The 22,228-nt window shown below is 39.5% G+C and overlaps 1 protein-coding gene across 2 annotated transcripts; it reads left to right on the top strand.

Annotated features, from left to right (window-relative positions):
- The first annotated feature begins 16,980 nt into the window (after nucleotides 1-16,980).
- Nucleotides 16,981-21,044, top strand: LOC144500019 (uncharacterized). Of its 2 annotated transcripts, none has more exons than XM_078222764.1 (3): nucleotides 16,981-18,345; nucleotides 20,745-20,825; nucleotides 20,915-21,044. In XM_078222764.1, the coding sequence occupies exons 1-2, from the start codon at nucleotides 17,133-17,135 to the stop codon at nucleotides 20,798-20,800; spliced, it is 1,269 nt and encodes a 422-aa protein (XP_078078890.1). In that variant the 5' UTR covers nucleotides 16,981-17,132; the 3' UTR covers nucleotides 20,801-20,825; nucleotides 20,915-21,044. The 2 variants fall into 2 exon arrangements, with proteins under 2 accessions (XP_078078890.1, XP_078078889.1); XM_078222763.1 differs by having other exon boundaries at nucleotides 17,005-18,345; nucleotides 20,745-20,820.
- The last annotated feature ends 1,184 nt before the right edge of the window (nucleotides 21,045-22,228 follow it).

Here is a 22,228-nt window from a genome sequence, read left to right as displayed (position 1 = left end):
TGTGGCGCGTCGGAACTGTCGAATGATGAGTCGAGCTCCAGATCCTGTTCTTATGAGGGCATCTTTCAGCGTCTGGAGGTGTCTGTTGCGATCCTCCTCATCCGAGCAGATCCTGTGTATACGGATGGCTTCTTTAACGTGTTTAGGGTGGAAGTTGGAGAAGTGGAGCATCGTGAGGTTATCCGTGGGCTTGCGGTATAGTGAGGTGCTGAGGTGACCGTCCTTAATGGAGATGCGTGTGTCCAAGAATGCAACCGATTCCGGAGAGTAGTCCATGGTGAGTCTGATGGTGGGATGGAATTTCATTATATCGTTGTTTCGGTGATTGTTCACCACGAGTCCCAAGGAAGAAAATGTCATCGATGTATCTAGTGTATGGCATCGGTTGAAGGTCCTGTGCGGTGAAGAAGTCTTGTTTGAACCTGTGCATGAAGATGTTGGCATATTGAGGTGCGAATTTGGTCCCCATGGCTGTTCCGTGTGTCTGGATGACGAACTGGTTGTTGAAGGTGAAGATATTGTGGTCCAGGATGAAGCGGATGAGTTGTAAAATTGCATCTGGAAACTGGCAGTTGTCGGCGCTGAGCACTGAGGCCGTTGCAGCAATGCCATCGTCGTGGGGGATGCTGTTGTAGAGTGCCGAGACATCCATTGTGACGAGGAGCGCTCCTGGTTCAACTGCTCCATGTGTGCCAAGTTTCTGTAGGAAGTCCGTAGTGTCGCGACAAAAGCTGGGGGTTCTTTGTACAATGGGTTTCGGGATGCCCTCGACATAGCGGGAGAGGTTCTCGCACAGGATCCCATTGCCCGATACGATGGGACGGCCGGGTGTGTTTGCCTTGTGTATGTTCGGGAGGCAGTAGAGATCTCCAATGCAGGGAGTACGTGGGATGAGAGCACGGAGGGTGCTCTGAAGGTCCGGATCAAAGGTCTTGATCAGAGTGTTGAGTTGACGGGTGTGTTCTTTGGTCGGATCGGCGGGTAACTGTCTGTAGTGTTCCTCGTTGTTTAGTTGTCGGTACACTTCTTTGCAGTCATCCGTTCTGTTCAGTATGATGATGGCCCCTCCTTTGCTGGTTTGATAATGTTGCGGTTGGTCTTGAGAGCGTGGATGGCGTTGCGTTGTACTTGGGTGATGTTCGGGGCTGTCTTGTGAGTGCGGCTGATGAATTTGGTGTTGCCGCACCTCCTGATGGCTTGGGCATACATGTCAAGTTGAGGGCAGCGGCCTTCCGGAGGAGTCCAATTCGACTCTTTCCTCTTCGGATGCACTGCGGATCTCTCTGTCGGCTGTTCCGGTTCATTGTCTGTCTCATTGTGTTTGCTGTTGTCCTCTTGGGGTTTGTGGAAGAACTCCCGCAGCCTCATTCGCCTGATGAATTCCTGTGTCTGCTGCGAGACTGATGTGGTCTATTTTGGTGGTGGGGCAAAAATTAAGCCTTCGGCTGAGAACTTCGATTTCATCTGGTTGAAGTGTGTAGTCAGACAAGTTGACAATGGACTTCCCTGCAGTGGTACTGTTTTCTACTGTGGTACCGGGGAGGCTTGGTTGCTGCTGGTGGTGATGCCGAGTTTCTCAAGTTTCCTGTTCTTGGTGTGCATGTAGATGGTGTAGTTCCTTTGTCTAGTCTGCTTGGCAGAGTTTCGCAGCTGGGCTGCATCCTGAGCGCAAGTTGAGAATGTGGACTCTATCTTGGTTTCCAGGCTGCGGCGTTTACTGTTGAGCTGGTGTACGAGGTGTTTGAGGAGTGTTTGAGAGAGGTGCGACGGCAAAGTCTCTCAGCGTAGTCTGTTATAGTTTGACCTGAGTGGGTTCGTGATCTGTAGTCCTTTCGGTATCTTGTCTGATTTCTTGCATCTTTGTAGAAACTTGATGTCTGTGTCGATATGCGCGATCTTCTTGGAGATCCTCTCCACTTGGAGGTGGCAGTTTGCGGTGTCGATGGTAGTCATGATGTGGAGATGCCGGCGTTGGACTGGGGTAAACACAGTAAGAAGTTTAACAACATCAGGTTAAAGTCCGACAGGTTTATTTGGTAGCAAAAGAAACACAAGCTTTCGGAGCCTTAAGCCCCTTCTTCAGGTGAGTGGGAATTCTGTTCACAAACAGGGCATATAAAGACACAAACTCAATTTACATGAATAATGGTTGGAATGCAAATACTTACAGCTAATCAAGTCTTTGAGATACAAACAATGTGAGTGGAGAGAGCATCAAGAGAGGCTAAAGAGATGTGTATTGCCTCCAGACAGGACAGCCAGTGAGACTCTGTAGGTCCAGGCAAGCTGTGGGGGTTACAAATAGTGTGACATGAACCCAATATCCCGGTTGAGGCCGTCCTCATGTGTGTGGAACTTGGCTATCAGTTTCTGTTCAGCGACTCGGCGCCATCGTGTGTCGTGAAGGCCGCCTTAGAGAACGCTTACCTGAATATCAGAGGCCGAATGCCCATGACCGCTGAAATGCTCCCCAACAGGAAGAGAACAGTCTTGCCTGGTGATTGTCGAGCGGTGTTCATATGGACATGGATTGCTTTCTCATCTGAGGAATCATGAATGGTGCTGAACATTGTGTAAACGTCACCAGACCTCTCCAGTTCAGAGTTTATGATGAAGGAAGGTCATTAATGAAGCAGTTGTTAATAGTTGGGTCTTGGACATTACCCTGAAGAACTCGATGACTCCTGCAGTCTCTTTCTGACACACATCAAAAGGGGACGGCTCCAATTGCAGGTTCTCAAGGAAATCTTTCTCCCAGCTCGAGCATCATTTCAATGTTGAGTACCAATGCAGTTCGAGGGTGCCCCCTGAAAGCAACCCAGTCCTGGGCTCCTCCCACACTTCTCAGACCCATGCTGTGCAGGCTTTGATTTCAAACTGTAACAACTTCAGGCTATGGTGCTGCAACCTTTTTGTTTAAAGACGAGCTGCAAACCTCTCCTTGTCACTTTTCGGGTTCCTCCAAATTTCCTGCAACTCCACAATTGTAGGAAAATGTCCTTCTGGTTATTCTTGTAAGGAAAGGTTCAGTAGAGATGTGCGGGGGAAATGTTTTACACAGAGTGGTGGGGGTCTGGAATGCACTACCAAGTGAGATGGTTGAGGCAGACATGTTAGCGACATTTAAGACTTATCTGGATAAACATATGAACAGCTGGGGAATAGAGGGATACAGACGGTTGGTCAAGATAGAACAACGTGATCAGCCCAGGCTTCGAGAGCCAAAGAGCCTGTTCCTGTGCTGTACTGTTCTTTATTCTCCAGCTTCCGAGTAACCCGAGATCCCATTGTAATTGTAATGAACATTTCAGCCACCTGAACTCATCAATACCATATGTCCCATGTAGACCTCACCCCTCCCAATCTTGAGGATCTGTACACTATCATATACCGAGGACAACGCGCCACACACACACACACAAAGTTTGACTACTCCTCTATCATGTTTTCCTGATTTACAAGCTCCCCTAACGGTACCATCTGCAACTCAGTACTGAGCCAGACAAGCCTATGGCCACTGATGGTAAGACCATGTTCATGCCCTGCATACTAAGCCGTACCTTATCCAAATTGAGCACTTAAACTTTGTCCCTCCCTGGGATAGTACAGTAATGTACATGTCTTGCATAGTGCTGTAGCCTGGTCCTGGAAGCCTCAAGACTGTCTTTAACATCTCACCGAATGTGAGGTCGATTCAGCCCAACAACTGTTTTTCATTTCTCACCTTGATCCCCTCGCCCTGACTGGTGATTATGACTTTCTTTCAAGGAGCTCTCCACTTCCTCTTTATACTCTCCCAGCCCCCACCTCCATTTGTCACTGTGCGATCTACCTCACCAGCCGCAGCAAACCTTGTATCGACCAATCTAATTTCTCACTAAGGTGATGCAAGATTAGAAGGTGGAACCAGCAAATAGACTTATATTGAGTATTCATGACATGGTAATGTACCCAAATGGCATTCCTGTCATGGATCAGTGGGAAACCCAACTCGCCATTTGTCTACCATGAATGTGGTGAGGGGAAAATTCCAAATTAATTTCCTGCCAGAAATCTGATTTTCGGCTTCTCTCTGTATTTTCTGCTCCTGCCCACCATGAAACCCGCCACAGGCAGGACCAGAAAATTCAGCCCTATGAAACAGAGTGACAATCTACTAAATCTTGTACTTGTTCTTTAAAATGTACATTTGTGAGAAGTTGCCTGTATAACATTGTTCTGTTAATATATATTGATGAGATAATTTGAATTATTTTTAATGTGTTGACTTGTATGTATTGCAACTAAACAGAAAACAACGTAATGCAAGAGAAGAATTTGACAAGTCAAAGTTTGAAGAAGGTGAAGGAGCACTAAATGAAAAAGCATTACATCAAAGCTCCAATGAGATACCTTTACGTGATCATCATCGCCATTGCGGCAAGGATACATCCCTTCATTCATTTGGCTCAGTCACATCTGAAAAATTAAATTACAAAAAGTCCAGCTCAGTTTCTGATACCTCTTCTCTTAACAGTGCTTTAAACGGTGGTGGAAAGAGCTGTATCGCCTCATCAGACTTGAAACAAAAATGCTCAGAACAGAATTTGTTCGAAAACTACACCTCGATTGGAACAAACACATCTGACCAGTTCTCTTCTGAAGAAATATGGAGGATGACTCTGAGCATTACATGGCGAAGTACTGATGAGCAGTGCACAGTTACTAGTAATACTGTGTATGAATCCTTGAGTGAAATAGAAACATCAGGATGCATGCCATCCTACTGTCCAACATCCCCACCAGGCCAGACCTTGCTTGCCTCCACAGCAATAATTGACAAAATAAAAAGCGTGCCAGTACAGAATGATTTTATAAACAATAATTACACTAATGGTCTTCATGTAACAGTCTTCCCAGACTCAGAGACAAAACAGATGGAATCATTAGAAGTTTCTAACTTAAAGAACCAGCTACCTTTGCCTGAAATTTACCATTTGGGAGAACATGAAAAATATGCATTGGCAAGCAATACTAATTTTCATGTTTATCCACGCATTCAGAAAGTTGCTTTGCTGACCAAAGAAAATGTTGAAAAATTTGAGTTACTTCAGCTCAGAAGAAAACTTCATTCTGTTTCAACACCAGTTACTGAAGAGTTGGAAATTGACAAAAAAATTCAGGGAGTGAATGGAGAAGTTCAGCAAATGGAAAATGCGAATGATCAACCAATACCTTCAGTTACTCCAAGCTTACCTAATAACCAGGTTGGTACTCTTGAGCTGAATGTTGCTCAGATGGCATTAGAAGGTCAGTGGGGATTGCCATTTATGCATAAGAAGTCACTTTCACTGATACTGCTTCCACTGTTATCCTTACCTAAGAAATCATGTATTGAACTCATCGGAAAGGATTTGAAAATGCCAGCCCTTCTGGAACCTGACATTTATGACTTGGAATTTAATTTGCAAAGGAGGATTGGAATTCATCAGTGGAGACCAATATTAATCAAGGGGGTTAACCTCATAGATTCTGTTAATGTGAACATAATGAAGTCACTTTCAGAACCATTCAATGAAAGCCATGTATTGATTATTCCACCAGTCTCCATTTTTAGCACTAAGACATTGGTTAATTTAAAACCTCAATCTCTTGATAAGAAACAGGCTCCACCATCTGTGACCCAAGCAATGGATTCTAAACAAATTAATTGTTTTGATGAGATCAAAACAGACAGAGCTGAATTTAGAACACAACAAAAAGCAAGTAACAGCCATTCATCAATTCAGTTTAGTAAATCTTACAGCACTGACATAGCCATGCCGATAGAGAAGGTTCAGAACATTACAAATGAATCTGAAATGTACGTTGCTGAGGAACAGTTTGAAATTCCATCTGATATTCAAGAATCAGTCAGCAGTGTTCACCCAAATGAAATACCTTTAATTAACTTTCCTCCTCTTGATAGAAGAAGTCAGAGGCCAAGGCCGCGATGTGTATCATTTATTGAGCAAGATGCTGTTGATTGCTTGGAGATGAAATTAAAGCAAAGACTTATTTCCCATCTCTGGCAATATCCAATTTCCTTTGAAAATTCAGTGAGAAAGGTGACTCCTAAAGAAACATTCACAACCAAGGCAAATGATGCCCAAATAAAGCCAGTTCGTGTGGAATCAGTTTTCATTGATGACAAAACAAGGGACAATCTTGAATGGCATGTTACACAGGGACAGCTCGAACACAACTGGGATTTATCCACAGATTTCCAGAAGCCAGCAGAAGCATCCCTTTCTTCAGTTAATTTGATTTCTTCACCGCTAAGTCTAATTGATACAGTTACTACCACCGAATTACCATTCGTAACTCCAGAACATAAAAAAATTGAAAGAAATGTGAATAGAAGAATTACAAGTAATAGGTGGAGTTCCTCCAGGTTTGTCCAGCAAACCTTAAATGGTTATAACGTTCCTGCACCGCTACAATCAAAAAGCACTGATAGAAATAATTCAGTGTTCAATAACACTGATATATCATATTCTTCTAAAATCATTCCCTATCAGGAAAACATGCTTCAGAATGAAAGCAAAAGCATGCTTCTGTCACTTGAACGTAATCGTAGGAATGGAGAAACAAAAAAATTAAAAGAGGGATTTGCTGTTACCAGCTTCAGGCCAGAATATGAAAATAAATTAATTATGTGCTTAACAAAACAAAAGGTTGAAATGAAGCTAAATTGTTTACCAAATCCGGTATTGGAATCGTATAATGATTCCTATTTTCTAACGTCAAAGAAACGTTTACCAGTATTGATTAGAGTTGGAAAAGGATATAAAAAGTCAAGGCCATTGTATATATCTTTTATGGAACATGATGCCGTTGCTCGATTGGAGGTAAACTTAAGCCAAAAGCTTATTTCAAGTTTGTTGGGATTCCCAACTTCATATGAAAAGTCCTTGGAAATAATGATCCCTAAAGCACCACCATTACCTCCACAACTTAAGACACGTGCAACTAAAATAGAACCCACCAGTACAGAAACTACTTTCCTTGAAGATAAGGTCAGAAACTATCTGGAAAGGCACGTTATACAGATAAAACTTCAGTTTAATTGGGGCCTACCAACAGAAATTCAGAGATCAAGAGATGCACTCATTCCACCTGCACCAAAATTGATTTCTTCCCAGCTAAATCCACTGCCTTGTTCACAGTTAGCTGTTGTCCTAACTGAACTGACAGTTATAAGTGATAATCATAAGAAAATGTTGGACTCCAATATGAAGAAAAAGATTATTAATAATAGACGGGGTCTCCTTCCCAATGTTGTGCAGAGATCGTCAATTAATTTCATGGATTTTAGTTTAATAAAAGATCTCATTGCCCATTCAGACATTATAAAAAGAAAAGCAATGTCTGTCAGCAGTGAACATCGTAAGGAGATACTGCAATACACCCCAAAATTGCCATTTCTAAAGAATAAAAGTAGGAGGAAAAACATAGATCTCAAGAAGATAGAACTTAAAGAAGTGTTCATGTGCATAGCAAAACAATGTTTAGCCATTAAAATGGATTATCTTCCTAATATAGTAAAAGAGATGTACAAAGTCACATATCCTTTCGAATCAAGAAAAGATTTACCAAAATTAATTACATTTGGCAAAGGTAATAAGAAACTACGGCCATGTTATATACCTTTTTTTGAGCAGGAGGCAGTCGATCGCTTGGAGCTGAACCTAAAGCACAAACGGATTTGCCATCTCTGGGGGCTTGAGACATTACATGCAAAGTCATTACGGATGATGATTTCTAAGGTACTACCTGTTCCTCCAGTAATCAAGGCAACTGACGCTACAATACTACCTACGGCTGTAAAGACTTCTTTTATTACTAATAAAGCCAGGTTGATTTTAGAGTGGCACCTTACACAAAAAAAACTTGGAAGTAACGGGAGTTTTCCGTTACATATTCAAAGATCACAAGAAGCATTCATTCCACCTGCTCCAAAACTAATTAATTCCCAGATCAACCCATGTCCTAATTTTGATGTGAATGTTGTTACAATTGATCCTGCATTTCTCGACGTTGAAAATAAGAAACGAATGGAACTGAATGTAAAAAAACGGAGCATAAATCATCATTGGGGTCTCCTGAAGCTTGTTCATTTGTCTTTAGAGAGTTTTATGTCTCATGCACCATCAGTAAAGGGTATCAAGTCACAGTCAGAAATATCAGAAGAAAGTGAGGTTTTGTTAAAGAGTAAGTTTAAAACAAGTTGTTTGCAAAGCAAGTTGATACAACTCAAGAGAGAAAAAACGTCTGCACCATTCTGTGACCAAGCTATCAAATTAATGAAAGTGAAGAGAAAACCAATGTTATCTGTGATTGCTACCCTGGAATCGCAGCATAAAGATCAGTTAGATACGTGTTTAATAAAACAATGTCTCGAAATAAAACTGGACAATTTACCAGCAATTGTACAAGAATGCTACAAAAATACATACCCCCCAACACCAAAAAAAACTTTAACAAAATCTTTTCCACCTGGTGAAGGTTGTAAGAAAACAAGGCCACGGTATATACCATTTTTTGAACAGAATGCTGTTGATCACTTGGAAATGAATTTGAAGATCAAACACATTTCCTACCTATGGGGATTTCAAACTCCACATGAAGAGTCAATAGAAATGATGATTCCCAAAGCTCCATCTGCACTTCCAGCACTCAAAGCAAATCGAGGCCAATCCATGGGAACCACTTGTATTAGCAAAGAAGTCAGAGATAAATTTGAATGGCATGTTACTCGAAAGAAACTTCAACACAATTGGGGCAAGCCATCATATTATCAGAAGTCAGTAGAAGCATTCATTCCAGTTGCTCCAAAGTTGGTTCCATCTCGGCTGAGCCCAAAAGCTGATTCTGTTTTGGTCATTACTCTATGTGAGTTGCCATTTGTAGATGTTGAAATTAATAAAATGTTGGAGCTGAACACCAGAAAAAAAATCATCAATCAAAGGTGGGGTCTTCCTAATTTTTTTCAGTCATCTTTAAGAAAATTTGTTGCTTCTGCACCATCAATGAATGATATTATGGAGTCAAAAAACATGGCAAGAAAGAAACCAAAAGCCAATAACATTGAAATAGAGAATAATGAAATGAGCTTTCAACAGAAAATGTTTGTACAACCACAAAGAGAAAAGACGTTCTCAGTACAATACAGAACAGGTAAAAGGAATTCAAAAACAGCTAAATTAGGTGAGCAGTTTGTCTTTGCTCATCTGAAACAAAAAGTTAAAAATAAACTGGATGTATGCTTGATGAAGCAATGTCTAGAAATGCGCATGGACTGCTTGCCAGAAAGAGTGAAGCAGTTTTATAAAGTCACCTATTATCCGACCTCAAAGACATCATTACCACAGCTAATTGTACCCAGAAATGGATTCAAAAAGCCAAGAGCAATGTATATATCTTTTATGGAACAGGATGTTATCGATCACTTAGAACTTAATTTAAAACACAAACAGATGACCAATTCTTTGGGACTTGCAACTCTGTATGAGGAATCAGTGGAAATGATGATTCCTAAAGCACCACCTATGCCACCACCTTTCAAGATGAATGGAGCTCAAATAGAGCCTGTGGGCGTGGAAATTAATTTCTCCAATGATAAAGTTCGAAAAGACCTTGAAAGGCATATTACACAGAAAAAGCTTCAGCAAAAGTGGGGTTTACCACTACATATTCAGAGATCACAAGAAGCTTTAATTCCACCTGCTCCAAAACTAATATTATCTGAGTTAAATCCCCAGCCTAATTTTGTGACTGTCTTTGCCCCGCCTGAGCCAACATTCCTTCACAATGAACATAAAAAAAGACTGGAGTTCAATCTAATGAAGAGAGCTGTAAATCAGAAATTAGACCTACCCAAGCTCATTATGTCATCTTTAAGTAATTTTATGGCTCCTGCTCCATCAGTGAAGGACTTCATGCTACAAACTGAAATAATTAAAGACAAGAAAAAATTGAGCAACACTCCCATTGAAAAGGTAAAGAGTGATCTGTTTCCTCGAGGCATATTTCCACTGCGCATTCAAAGAAAGATTTTGTTGCCACAATCTAAAAGAAGTAGTAATAACAAGACATCAAACAAAATAGATGATTTTGCTGGTCTGAAACCAGCACAGAAAGATAAACTATGTATATGCTTAACAAAGCAAAGCCTACAAATCAAAATGCACAGTGTTCTAGAACTCGTAAAACGTTTGTACAAAGATACCTATCCTGTGCAATTAAAGAAATGTCTTCCAAGGCTAATTACACCTGGTGAAGGATTCAAAAAGCCAAGATCGTTGTATATATCTTTTATCGAACAGGAGTCTGTTGATCGTTTAGAATTCAACTTCAAGCACAAACAGATTATTCATCTCTGGGCACAGGACACACTGTATGAAAAGTCAGTCAAAATGCTGGTTGCTAAAGGACCAAATGTGTCGCCAATACGTAAATCAAATGGAGTTCAAATTGTAACTGTAGGTATGGAAACATCTTTCATTAACAATGATGTTAGAGACAAAATGGAATGGCATATTACGAGAAAAAAACTAGAGAATAATTGGGGCTTTCCATTACATATTCAGAAATCAATGGATACATTTATTCCCTCGGCTCCGAAATTGGTTTCCTCTGAGCTAAAGCCACATTGTATTCATGATATAATTGTGACATCAACTGAACCACTTATTATAAGTGCTGAAGATGGAAATAGATTGGAAATGAATACAAAGAAAAAGATCATAAATCAAAAATGGGGTCTCCCAAATCTTATTCAGACATCCTTGAAGGACTTAATTACTCCAACGCCATCACTACAAAGTGACACATTACAGTCAGGAAGCATAAAAGGAAGTAAAACATTCACTCACAATGTCATAGATCTTAATTCAAAAATTACTGCAGGGCACAAGAAGGAAAAGTTCCCTTCACTGCTTTGCCAGAAAGTTTATAAAAGAGCAAAGTTTAAGAAGATAAGTGCATTCCCAGATTCTTCCAATCTCAAATCAGAATGTAAAGATAAACTAAATATGTGTTTATTAAAGCAAACTCTTGATATTAAAACACATAATTTACCTGACATTGTACAGGGATTTTATGAACGTACTTACCCTACAGCAGCAAAAAAAGAATTACCAAAACTTATTGTTTCCAATGAAGGTTGCAAAAAACAAAGACCATGGTGCCTACCATTTATTGAACAAGATGTTATTGATCATTTAGAGCTGAACTTAAAGCACAAGCAGATTATCCACCTTTGGAGACTTGAAACTGTATATGATAAATCAATCAAAATGATGATTCCGAAAGGACCACCTATGCCTCCTGCAATCAAAGCAAGTGAAACTAAAGTAGAACCTGTGGGTATGGAAAGCACTTTCATTGAATATGATCTTAGGAGCAGAATAGAATGGCACATTACACAGCAGAAACTTCAACAGAACTGGGGCTTACCGTTGCATATTCAATTGTCAGCAGAAACCTTTATTCCCCCTGCTCCAAAACTGATTCCATCCCATCTATATCTACAGTTTAGCTTTGAAGTAATTGTTGCTCCAACTGAAATGACATTTCTAAGTAAAGGACTTAGGAAATTATTAGAACTTAATACAAAGAAGAAGATAATAAATCACAAATGGGGTCTTCCAATACTTATTCAGTCTTCATTAAGAAAGTTCACAGCCCTTTCTACATCAAGAAAAGATTTAGTGTTACAGTCAGGAATAGTCGAAGCCAACAAAACAGAACCCAGCAATATTGATAGAAGAAGTAGGATGAGAATTCCTTCGCAAATGCACAAAAGTAAAGATGGTAGCAAAGACACAACACCGAGCAAAACAGCTGAAGTGGCCATTTTGTTCAACTTCAAACAAGAGTATACAGATAAACTTAATATGTGCTTCGGAAAAATGTGTCTAGAAATTAACATGCATTGTTTACCAGAAATAGTAAAAGAATCTTATAAAAAAAATTATCCTTCCATGTCAAAGAAGCTATTAAGGAAGATTATTGCACCTGGTGATGTATATAAAAAGCCACGTTCATTATATATAGCGTTTATTGAGCAGAGTGCAGTTGATCGTTTGGAGCTGAACCTAAAGCATAAACGCATTTGCTATCTCTGGGGACTTGTAACCCTAAATGATAAATCATTGGAAATGATGATCGCTGAAGTGCCACCTATGCCTCCAGCAATCGAGTCAAGTGGAGCTAAAATAGAACAAGTGGGTAGGGAAACAACATTCATTGATCGCAAAGTGAGAGACAACTTTGAAAGATATGTTATGCAGAAAAAACTCCAGAAAACCTGGGGATTACCATTAGATGTTCAGATATCAGAAGAAGCATTTATTCCACTTGCTCCAAAGCTAATCCCATCCCAGTTAAAACAAGAGCCTGCTTTTTCAGTCGTAGTTATTTCACCCGAGCTGCCATTTCTTCGTAATGAGCATAAGAAAATATTGGAGATGAATACAAAGAAAAAGATGATCAATTACAGATGGGGTCTTCCTAATCTTATCCAATCCTCTTTGAATAAGTTTATAACTACTGTTCCAGATGCATGCTGCAACATTAATGTGGGCAATAAAGAAAACAAAATGTTTCTTCACAACACGTTGACAGCAATCAGAAGGGGGAAATCATCAGCGCTACAATATGAAAAGAATAACAAAAGCAAGAAAACTAAAAAAATGGATGAGAAATTTTCACTTGCGAACTTCAAACCAGAATTGAAAGACAAACTTGAAATTTGTTTAACAAAGCTGTCTCTAGAGATTAAGACCGGGTGCTTACCTAAAATGTTAAAGGAATTTTATAAAAATAGCTATCCTTCGCAATCGAGGCAATCTTTGCCAAAGCTCATAGCACTTGGTAAAGGACTAAAAAAGCCAAGACCGCATTGTTTACCATTTATTGAACAGAATGCTGTTAATCACTTGGAGATGAATTTAAAGCACAAACTGATTACCCATCTATGTAAATTTCCAAATCTTTATCAAGAATCAATTGAAATAATGATGTCTAAAGGTCCATCTGAACCTCTAATCATCAAGAGAAGTACAGCTCTAGTATACCCTGTTGGTAAAGAAACAAGGTTCGTTGATGATAAAGTTAGAGACAGACTGGAATGGCACATTACACAGAAGAAACTTCAAAATGGTAATTGGGGATTACCATTACTTATTCAGAAATCACAAGAAACATTTATTCCACCGGCTCCAAAGCTAATTCCTTCGGAGCTAAAACCACCGCCTGGTTTTCCTTTGGTTTTTGTTTCACCTGAAATGGTTTTCTTAATCTCAGAACCTAGAAAAAGACTTGAGCTGAATACAAGAAAAAGAATCCTAAATTACAAGTGGGGCCTCCCCAGTGCTATTCAATCGTCTTTAAGTAATTTCCTAGCTTCTCCTATGCTGCAATCTGAAGTGTTGGAAAAAAGCAAAATATCTTCCAGCAATAGTCAAATGGAAGATGTACAAGTAGATGCCTCAATTAACACATTTTTACAGACGAAGAAAATAAAACTGTCTTCAAAACAGAGTCAGAAATATAGCAGTAATCTGAAACCTTGCAATGTAGAAGAGATACGGCTTTCCCCTACACTCAACCAAGAAAGTAAGAACAAGGTAGAAATATGTTTGATAAAACAGTGCCTTGAAATTAAAAATAGTGGTCTTCCAGAAATAGTGAATGAGATGTATAAAGCCACCTACCCTTCAATGTCAAAAAAGCCTTTTTCAAAACCAGTTGCCCCTGGCAAAAGATTTAGAAAGCCAAGATTGTCATACATATCTTTTATTGAACAGGATGCTGTTAATCATTTAGAACTGAACTTAAAGCACAAATTGCTTACCCATCTCTGGGGATATACAACCCAATATGAACAATCGATGGCAATTATGATTCCAAAAGTACCACCGGAGCCTCCAGTGATCAAAGCAAATGGAGTCCAAATAGAATTTGTGGGTCAGGAAACAACCTTCATTGACAATAAAACTAAGGACTTAATAGAATGGCACATAACACAGAAGAAACTTCAGCACAACTGGGATTTTCCACTCCATGTTCGAAGATCACAAGAAAACTTTATTCCACCTGCCCCAAAATTAATTCCATCACAGTTAAAACAAGAGGTTTTTTTGGTGAAGATCTGTGTGCCGGTTGAACGGCCCTTCCTTAGTAATGGACACCGGAAAATACTAGAAAGGAATACAAGAAAAAGAATTATAAGTTGCACATGCGACATTCCGAAGATCATTCAGTTATCTGTAAAGAATTTTATACCTGTTGTCCCAAAAACAGAAGATTTAATTCTACAGCCACAAGATGCGGCAATGCCCATTTTCATTGTGCCTACTTCAGACAGTATTATCCAATTAAGAAAATTGCCTTTATCAAAGTATCAAAAAAGCACAGAAGTGGAAAAAAATATCGAGGTATTTTCTTCTGATAATCACGGCGTTACATGTAGAGGTTCTATAGATTTCTGCTTAATAAAGCAGTGTTTAGAAATTAAAACAGAGCACCTACCTGAACTGGTAATGAATACCTACAGTGCTCTCAATGCTCAGACATCAAAGAAGATTTTGCCTAAAGCTATTTTACCTGGCATAGGTTTTAAAAAACAAAGATCAACATATATGCCTTTTATTGAACAAAAAGCAATTGATCGTTTGGAATTGAATTTAATGCACAAACAGATTACACATCAGTGGGGATTTCCAACTCCCTATAAAGGATCATTGGAAATGATGATTCCAGTGGTACCAGCATTGCCTCCAATAATCAAAGCCAGTGGAGCTCAAATAGAGCCTGTGGGTATGGAAAACAACTTCCTTTACAAGAAAATAAGAGACAAGCTCGAACTGCACATAACACAGAAGAAACTTCAGTACAATTGGGGCTTACCTTTGCACATTCAAAGATCGCTAGAAGTGTTAATTCCACCTGCTCCAAAACTTATTCTAACCCAGTTAAATTCCCAGCTTGATAGTGCAATAGCTGTTGCTCCTTTTGAACCGGCATTTGTTACTGACGAACATAGGCAAACCCTGAATCAAAATATAAAGAAAAGGATCATAAATCAAAATTGGGGTCTTCCAAAAGTTATTAACTCATCTTTAAAGCAGTTTATGGGTCCTACTCCATATGATGAAAGCTTCGTCCAACAATCAGAAAATGTTAAAGAAAGCAGCACAGTATTCAATAGTGCCAATTTGGGTAGAAGTTATGAAATATTTTCTCGGGGCACAACCTTGCGACTGAAAGGAGGAAAATTAGGTTCACAATTTGGAACAGACGAAATGCACATAAATAAAGTGAAAGAGATAGCTGCCAATGTTATCCTTAGATTAAAGTCTGACAAAAACCTTGATATGAGTGTGCTAAGGCAGTGTCTGGAAATTAAAACTGAATGCTTGCCTAAACTGGTAGAAGAGTTCTACAAATGTACCTATCCTTCAGTGTCAAAGAAATCTTTACCAAAGCTTATTGCACCTGGGAAGGGAATTAAAAAATCAAGAATCAGGTATATACCTTTTACTGAACAAGATGATATTGATCAGATAGAAATGAACTTGAAGCACAGGCAACTTTTATATCTCTGGGGACTTGAAACACAGTATGAAAAGTCAGTAGAAATGATGATTCCCAAGGGACCACCCATTCCTCCATCAATTAAGGCTAGTAGATTTCAAATTAAATCTGTACCTGGACAAACTTCTTTTTCTGATGAAACCAGCAACTTTCTAGAATGGCATATTTTGCAGAAAAAGCTTCAGTGTCCTTGGGGTTTCCCATCACATGTTCAAAGATCAGCAGAAGCATTTATTCCACCAGCTCCGAAGCTGATTTTAGCCCGGCTCAATCCAGGGTTTCATGTTGAAATAGTTATTGTTCCAATCGAGTTAGAATTCATGAATGATCAGCTGAAAAAGGCACTAGAAGTTAATATAAAGAAAAGGATTGTAAATCACGTATGGGGCATTCCCAGGCTTGTTGAGGCATCTTTAAATGAATTTATGGCACCTCCTCCACCTATAAGGGATTTTGTAGAACAATTTAAAATTAAAAAACAGCATAGAATGAAGTCCAGAAAGAAAGGCTTATCAAATGCTGATAAAACAGTTTCTTCTTCGTGCACATCTCTTCTGAACAAAGAACAAAATAATACTTCATACTATGGAAGTTTGAAGGGAAGTGTCCAAATGAAAAAGAGAGAAAGGAGGAAGTCTACTCTTACTGAACTTGTACCAGAATGTAGTAATAAGTTAAATATGTGTGTGATAAAACAAAGTCTATCTATTAAACTGGATTGTCTTCCTGAACTGGTGAAGGAATTGTACAAACAAAGTTATCCTCCAGCATTGAAGAAATCATTACCAAAGCTGAGAACACATGTTGAAGGATTTAAGAGAACAAGATTACCATATATTCTGTTTGCTGAACAGGATATCATTCATCACTTAGGTACAAACTTAAAGCACAAACAGATTAATAACCTTTGGGGCATTGCAACTACATTTGACAAGTCAGTAGAAATGATGATTCCTAAAGCACCATCTTTGCTTCCAGCAATCAAACCAAGTGAAGGTAAAATAGAGTATATAGGTATGGAATTAGCCTTTCAGTCTACTGAAACCATTGAAATCCTGGAATGGCACATCACAGCAAAAAGATTTCAATCTCATTGGGGCATACCATTGCATATCCAAAGATCAATAGACAAGTTCATTCCATCACCTCCAAAACTGGTTCTGTCCCAATTTAGCCAGTATCTTGATATTGATATTGCTGTTTCTGTAAATGAGCTAATATTCCTAAGTGAGGAATTTAAGGAAGCATTGGAAATAAATACAAACAACCGGATCATAAATCACAGACAGGGTATTCCCAATATTATCCAGGCCTCGTTTAAGAGCTTTATAACTCCTTTTCCATCAGTAAAGGATTTCATGCCACTGGTACAGACTGGAGAAGGAAGTACAAGAGCACTGAATAGATCTGAACTGAGCAAAATTGATACAGATGTATCTGCTAAACAGAGGTTATGTGCAAGCACAGTTTCTTCACCAAATTGTAAAGATGGTAAAGGCAGTGTAAATAGCATGGAAACATTTCCAGTCAATCCAAACTTGGAACCTAAAGATGAAGTGGATACAGATATGACAAAGCAATCTTTGGAACTGCAATCAGTGCACAGATGTTCTTACACAAGTAAACGTTTGCTGAAGCTAAATACCCCTTATAGAAGATTCAAAAAACAAAACCGAAAGAGTAAATGGAGTGATGATTGTCTTGAATTAGAGTGTTCCATAGCCTCACCCAGTTATAGGCCAAAATGCATGAAAACTGTGGGCTCTTCAACTTGGACAACAGATCCGAAATTGGCTGATTTGACATATAAACCAGTGACTATTGTGGGACTGTCTTTAGGTCCAACAATGATGGGAGCAAATGCACCTTTATCCCCCATGACTGTGCAGGAGGATTTCAACATTTATCTGAAACAAAACATGGGTTCCGTTTTATTGCCACGTCTCATTCCTTCTGCTGATTGTGAAGAAACCTCATCGAAAAGTGCAAGAGAGATTGGGAATGATGTGTCCTGTTCAGAACAATTGACTGAGGAAGCAAAAAGTCATATTCAACAAGGTGAAGAACATGGATATGTTAAAATAATTGCAGGAGCTATTGTTAAAAATCAGAATGAAGAAGAAAAGGTGCAAGTTGATCTATCGGAAATAATTTGTGCACAGCGATCACCTACAAGACCTTGTGACACCTTGCAAGAGAGAATAATGATTACATCTCAAGATCCTGATGATGGAAACTACTTGTGTGTTTCTGATGAGGAAGTCTATGATGATTATTATGAAAACTTCAATAAATCATACCATACTTCCAGAACCCATGTTGCGAAGAAAAAGTCCAAGAAAACTTTTCAAAGTCGGTATTCAAATCAAACAAAGCCAGATAAAACTTTGGTGAATTCAAAGAGTAAATTTTCCAAGCCAGACTGTCAGAGATCAAGAATATTTAAACATGAAGAAGGGAGAAAACCTGAGTTATGTAACCAAAGCACTCTTTTTGTTAGCCCAACTGAAGAACTGTGTTGGTCAGACACAGACCAAAAGGAGAAATGTTCCTCTTACTCCTCATATTGTGACCAACCAGAAAGTCCAATGTCAACAAGAGAAATTTCTCACAGTTGTAGACATGATGAAAGGTCCCCACAAAGTTCCACATCTCATAATCCAGGATGTCAGCAAGTATTGTCGCATGAGGATTCTCCATTTGCAACAAATGAAGACTGTGAAGGTACAGTGTAAGATGATGTTTTTGTCAGACAGTTGAATGATATAAACATGTACAATTGACTTATTTTTTTTACTTTCAAAGTTTGTATAAGTAAAATGTAATTTAAGATATTTAGTTGTGAGCATCCTAAATTAACTAAAATTGGTAGACATTTTATGTTGTCCTAATTTGGAACTATGATATGGATAGCTTTATGTTGTAAGTGTTAAGAATTGGGGAAAATTAAGATTAAGAGATGAAATTGGAATATAATAAAAGGGAATTGATAAGGGCACCTGTTTGAAGGAATGTTTTGATGGGGAAATTAGCATCAACTATGTGACTGGGGGAAACAATGGGGTGTAGAAGAGGTGACTTCACAGTGGAAAGATAAGGGAATTGGCACTGTCAGAGGGTAAGAATGACACATCCATAACACAATAACTGGAGAAAGGCAGCAGTTACTGTTCACAGCCACACCCTTTAAAAACAGAGATGAGGAGGAATTTCTTCAGCCAGAGAGTGGTGAATCTGTGGAACTCTTTGCCCCAGAGGGCTGTGGAGGTCAGGTCATTGAGTGTCTTTAAGACAGCGATAGATAGGTTCTTGATTAATAAGGGGATCGGGGTTATGGGGAAAAGGCAGGAGAATGGGGATGAGAAAAAAATCGGCCATGATTGAATGGCGGAGCAGACTCGATGGGCCGAGTGGCCTAATTCTGCTCCTATGTCTTATTCTATCTTCATTAGAATAGTTAATACAGCTTGCACCGATTTCTGGTGTGGAGCTGAGAGGTCCGGAAATCTGGTGGCCGGACACTCGTAGAGGCCATGGCACCCAGCGGGGAACCTGCTAAATGGCCTCCACGTGAGTCTCTCGGCAGCGCAGCGGGCTGGGAGAATTGCCCACCCCTTCTCCTGGAGTCCTGTGTACACTTTTGGTCTCCTTACCAAAGAAAGGGAATACTGCCCCAGAGGGATTGCAGTGATGATTCGACCGGCTGATTCCTGGGAATCAGGATTGTCCTATAGGAAAGATTAAGTAGCCTATATTCCCTTACAGTTTCGAAAAGTGAGAGATGATCTCATTGAAACATGTAAAATTCTTAAAGGGCTTGAAAGGTCATTGCTGGGAAGATGTTTCTCTGGCTGGAGAGCATAGAACAAGAGGTCACAGTCTTAGAATAAGGGAATGGCAATTTTGGACAAAGATGAAAAATATTTACTCAAAGAGTTTGTATCTTTAGAAACTCCACCTGAGAAGGCTGTGGATGATTGTTGGTTGAGTAAATTCAAGTGAGAGATCTTGGATACCAAAGAGTTAAGGGATATGGGATACTCACTGAAGTTGTTTAAAATCTCTCCTGTTAAACTTCCAGGTCATATACAATCAATGCATGATTACACTAATAAGGAAGAACTAAATAAATGTCTGTATAACTTCAACTAATAGGTAGACATTGATCTTACCAGTACTTAAGTGATGAGGATGACTTTCATAGTTGGCATGCGTATCAGATTTCTTATCACACACCACCCTCTTTGGTATTTAGTTGCTGTCTCTTCATTATAACCTTCAGGTCTCCTGTACCACTGGGTCTCCTTCTGGGTCTGTCTCAAAGGCACTGATCATGTTACCATTCTCTGCCTTGGGAAACCACAGTTCCGATGATTTCCATATTGTCTCCTTTTACCATCGAATTTCAGTGCTAATTTTCACATTCTAAGATATTCTATTCTCTATTGGTACACTAGCTCTCTGGAGAGACATTTGTTTGTGTTACATCACTTCTTACAGCACTCAATGTCCGAGTGAATCTATGCAAGTCTATCACGCCACATATGTTAATTTACTGGAGCAGGCATTGCCACACCTGCATTGCATTCTTTTATTATGTCAATGAATTTCTAACTCTTCAGGACTTACTTTCTAAATTATCAATCTGATGTATCATTGCTGCATATTTTATTTATTTTACGATCTAAGGCACCCAATCTAAATTTATTTCTTATCCTGTAGTGTACTTTCAGGATAATAAAAAATGCCCCCAATGACTGTATGCATGTACTGATGTTGTATTCTTGAGCCTTACTTTCGAGAAAGGTCGCAGATAACATCACTGAATTGTATTGAATCAATACATCTCAGTTTAACATCTCATCCGAAAGACGATTGAGTAATTACTTGCACCATATCTTATAGTGTTTGCACCTTAACCCCTTAACCTCTCTTTAAGCCATTGAATGTAATGTCGAACAGAATTAATTTGATGGCATCAATAACATGAATGAAAACTATAGCACCTTTAGGAACCAAGTCATGCAGACTGTACATTATTTTGAATGGCACAGAACTTGATAACAGATACAGATTGCATCATAGATTTGAGTTCATACTTAATTTAAATTTTTCTGTTTTAGTCTATTACCGATGTGAGAGTCCAGTGGTATTTCACACAGTACACGAGGAAGAATAAAACAAGAAAACGTGAAACGGGTAATGTATGTGTAATATTCAGTTTTTAATAGCCATTTATTACTTGCCAGAGTGAAATCCTAATAACATGGAAAATTGTTTTCTTGAATTGCAGGTTCATCAGCAGGATTTCACAAGACAGGACATCGATGAAGTAAATGAATATCTTTTTGCCTGCTGATATGATTTCATATCATCACGTGTAACATTTCACTTGCTTCAATAAACATCAAAATGGCAAAGTGAATAATTCCTGATCGCCTTGTAGATCATTGCAAAAATAATTTGAAAAGAGATTGTGAATGCGAAATAGTGACAGTCAGTCTTGAAACAATCACATACCAGCAACTTTAAATTTCACATAGGGTGGGATTTTACACTCTTGCTGACAAATTTGGAAGGGGAGGTTGATGATGGGGGTTGTTAAATCCAACTTGTAGTCTGCCCACACGGTCACTCGTAATCATAATTATGTGAGGAGAGTGGGGGTTGATATATATGCTGGGTCATGCCCCTTTAAGAGAACGGGTCAGGTGACCTGGAACTCAAGCTCCACCCTGGATGGTGCTTGCCTGGGCAGAATGTGCTACGATGAAGATTATTGTCATAAACTGTTCCAGTTAGTTTACTACCACTGACTTTGTGGTCTTTTACTAGTTTTAATATCCGATTCCAAACATAAAAACTGGTGGCGGCTGCATCAGGCCCAGGAACGACAGAGGGAGAAACATTTACATTGTCGTCCTGGACTCCGAAAACAGCGGGAATCGCCAAGGTACTGGAGTAGGCTCAAGGAACAGGCCTAGGCATTGGGAGTAGTAATCATGAGGGGACTCGGACCGCATTCGACGCTGCAAGAAGTACTCGCCGGGAAGGCTGAAAGCAGTGGTCACATGGGGACTTGGGCTACAGGTGAAGGCCAGGTATAGGAGAGGGATCTCTCCACCAGGACTGTTTGGAGGGAAATGGTTGCGGGGGGACGCAGACGGCAACTGACAGGAAAAGTAGGGCAGCACAGTCGGCTTGGGAGATGTGGCGAGAAGTGCGCGAAGAACAGCAAAAGGCACCCGAAAAGCGGCTACAGAATGCAAAGGAGGGAAAAACACCTGCCAAAGGAATCAGGAAATGGTGGGCCAATTAAGGCAAGGGGCCTTTCAATGAAAATGTGGAGAGCTAGATGCTGCACGTGAAGTGTTTCAACTCCAACTGAAAGGCAAATAAGGTAGAAGATGAATTAGCAGTAGCAGTTTTCTTAAGTACTGAAGGGAGTAAAATGTTTGCGACATTAAGAAGCCTCATACAACCAGAGAAACCCACAGAGCATCCCCTAGCAGAGCTGTGAGAAGCACGAAGGAATCATTATGCCCAGAAGCCACTTATGATCGCTGAACGTTTCTGATTCTTTCAGAGAATGCAATTGGAAAGTGAA

The sequence above is a fragment of the Mustelus asterias genome, chromosome 10, assembly GCF_964213995.1.
Source record: "Mustelus asterias chromosome 10, sMusAst1.hap1.1, whole genome shotgun sequence".
NCBI classification, from domain to species: domain Eukaryota; kingdom Metazoa; phylum Chordata; class Chondrichthyes; order Carcharhiniformes; family Triakidae; genus Mustelus; species Mustelus asterias.
Note: the sequence above shows the minus strand (reverse complement) of the source record. Positions and strands in the feature narration are given on the sequence as shown.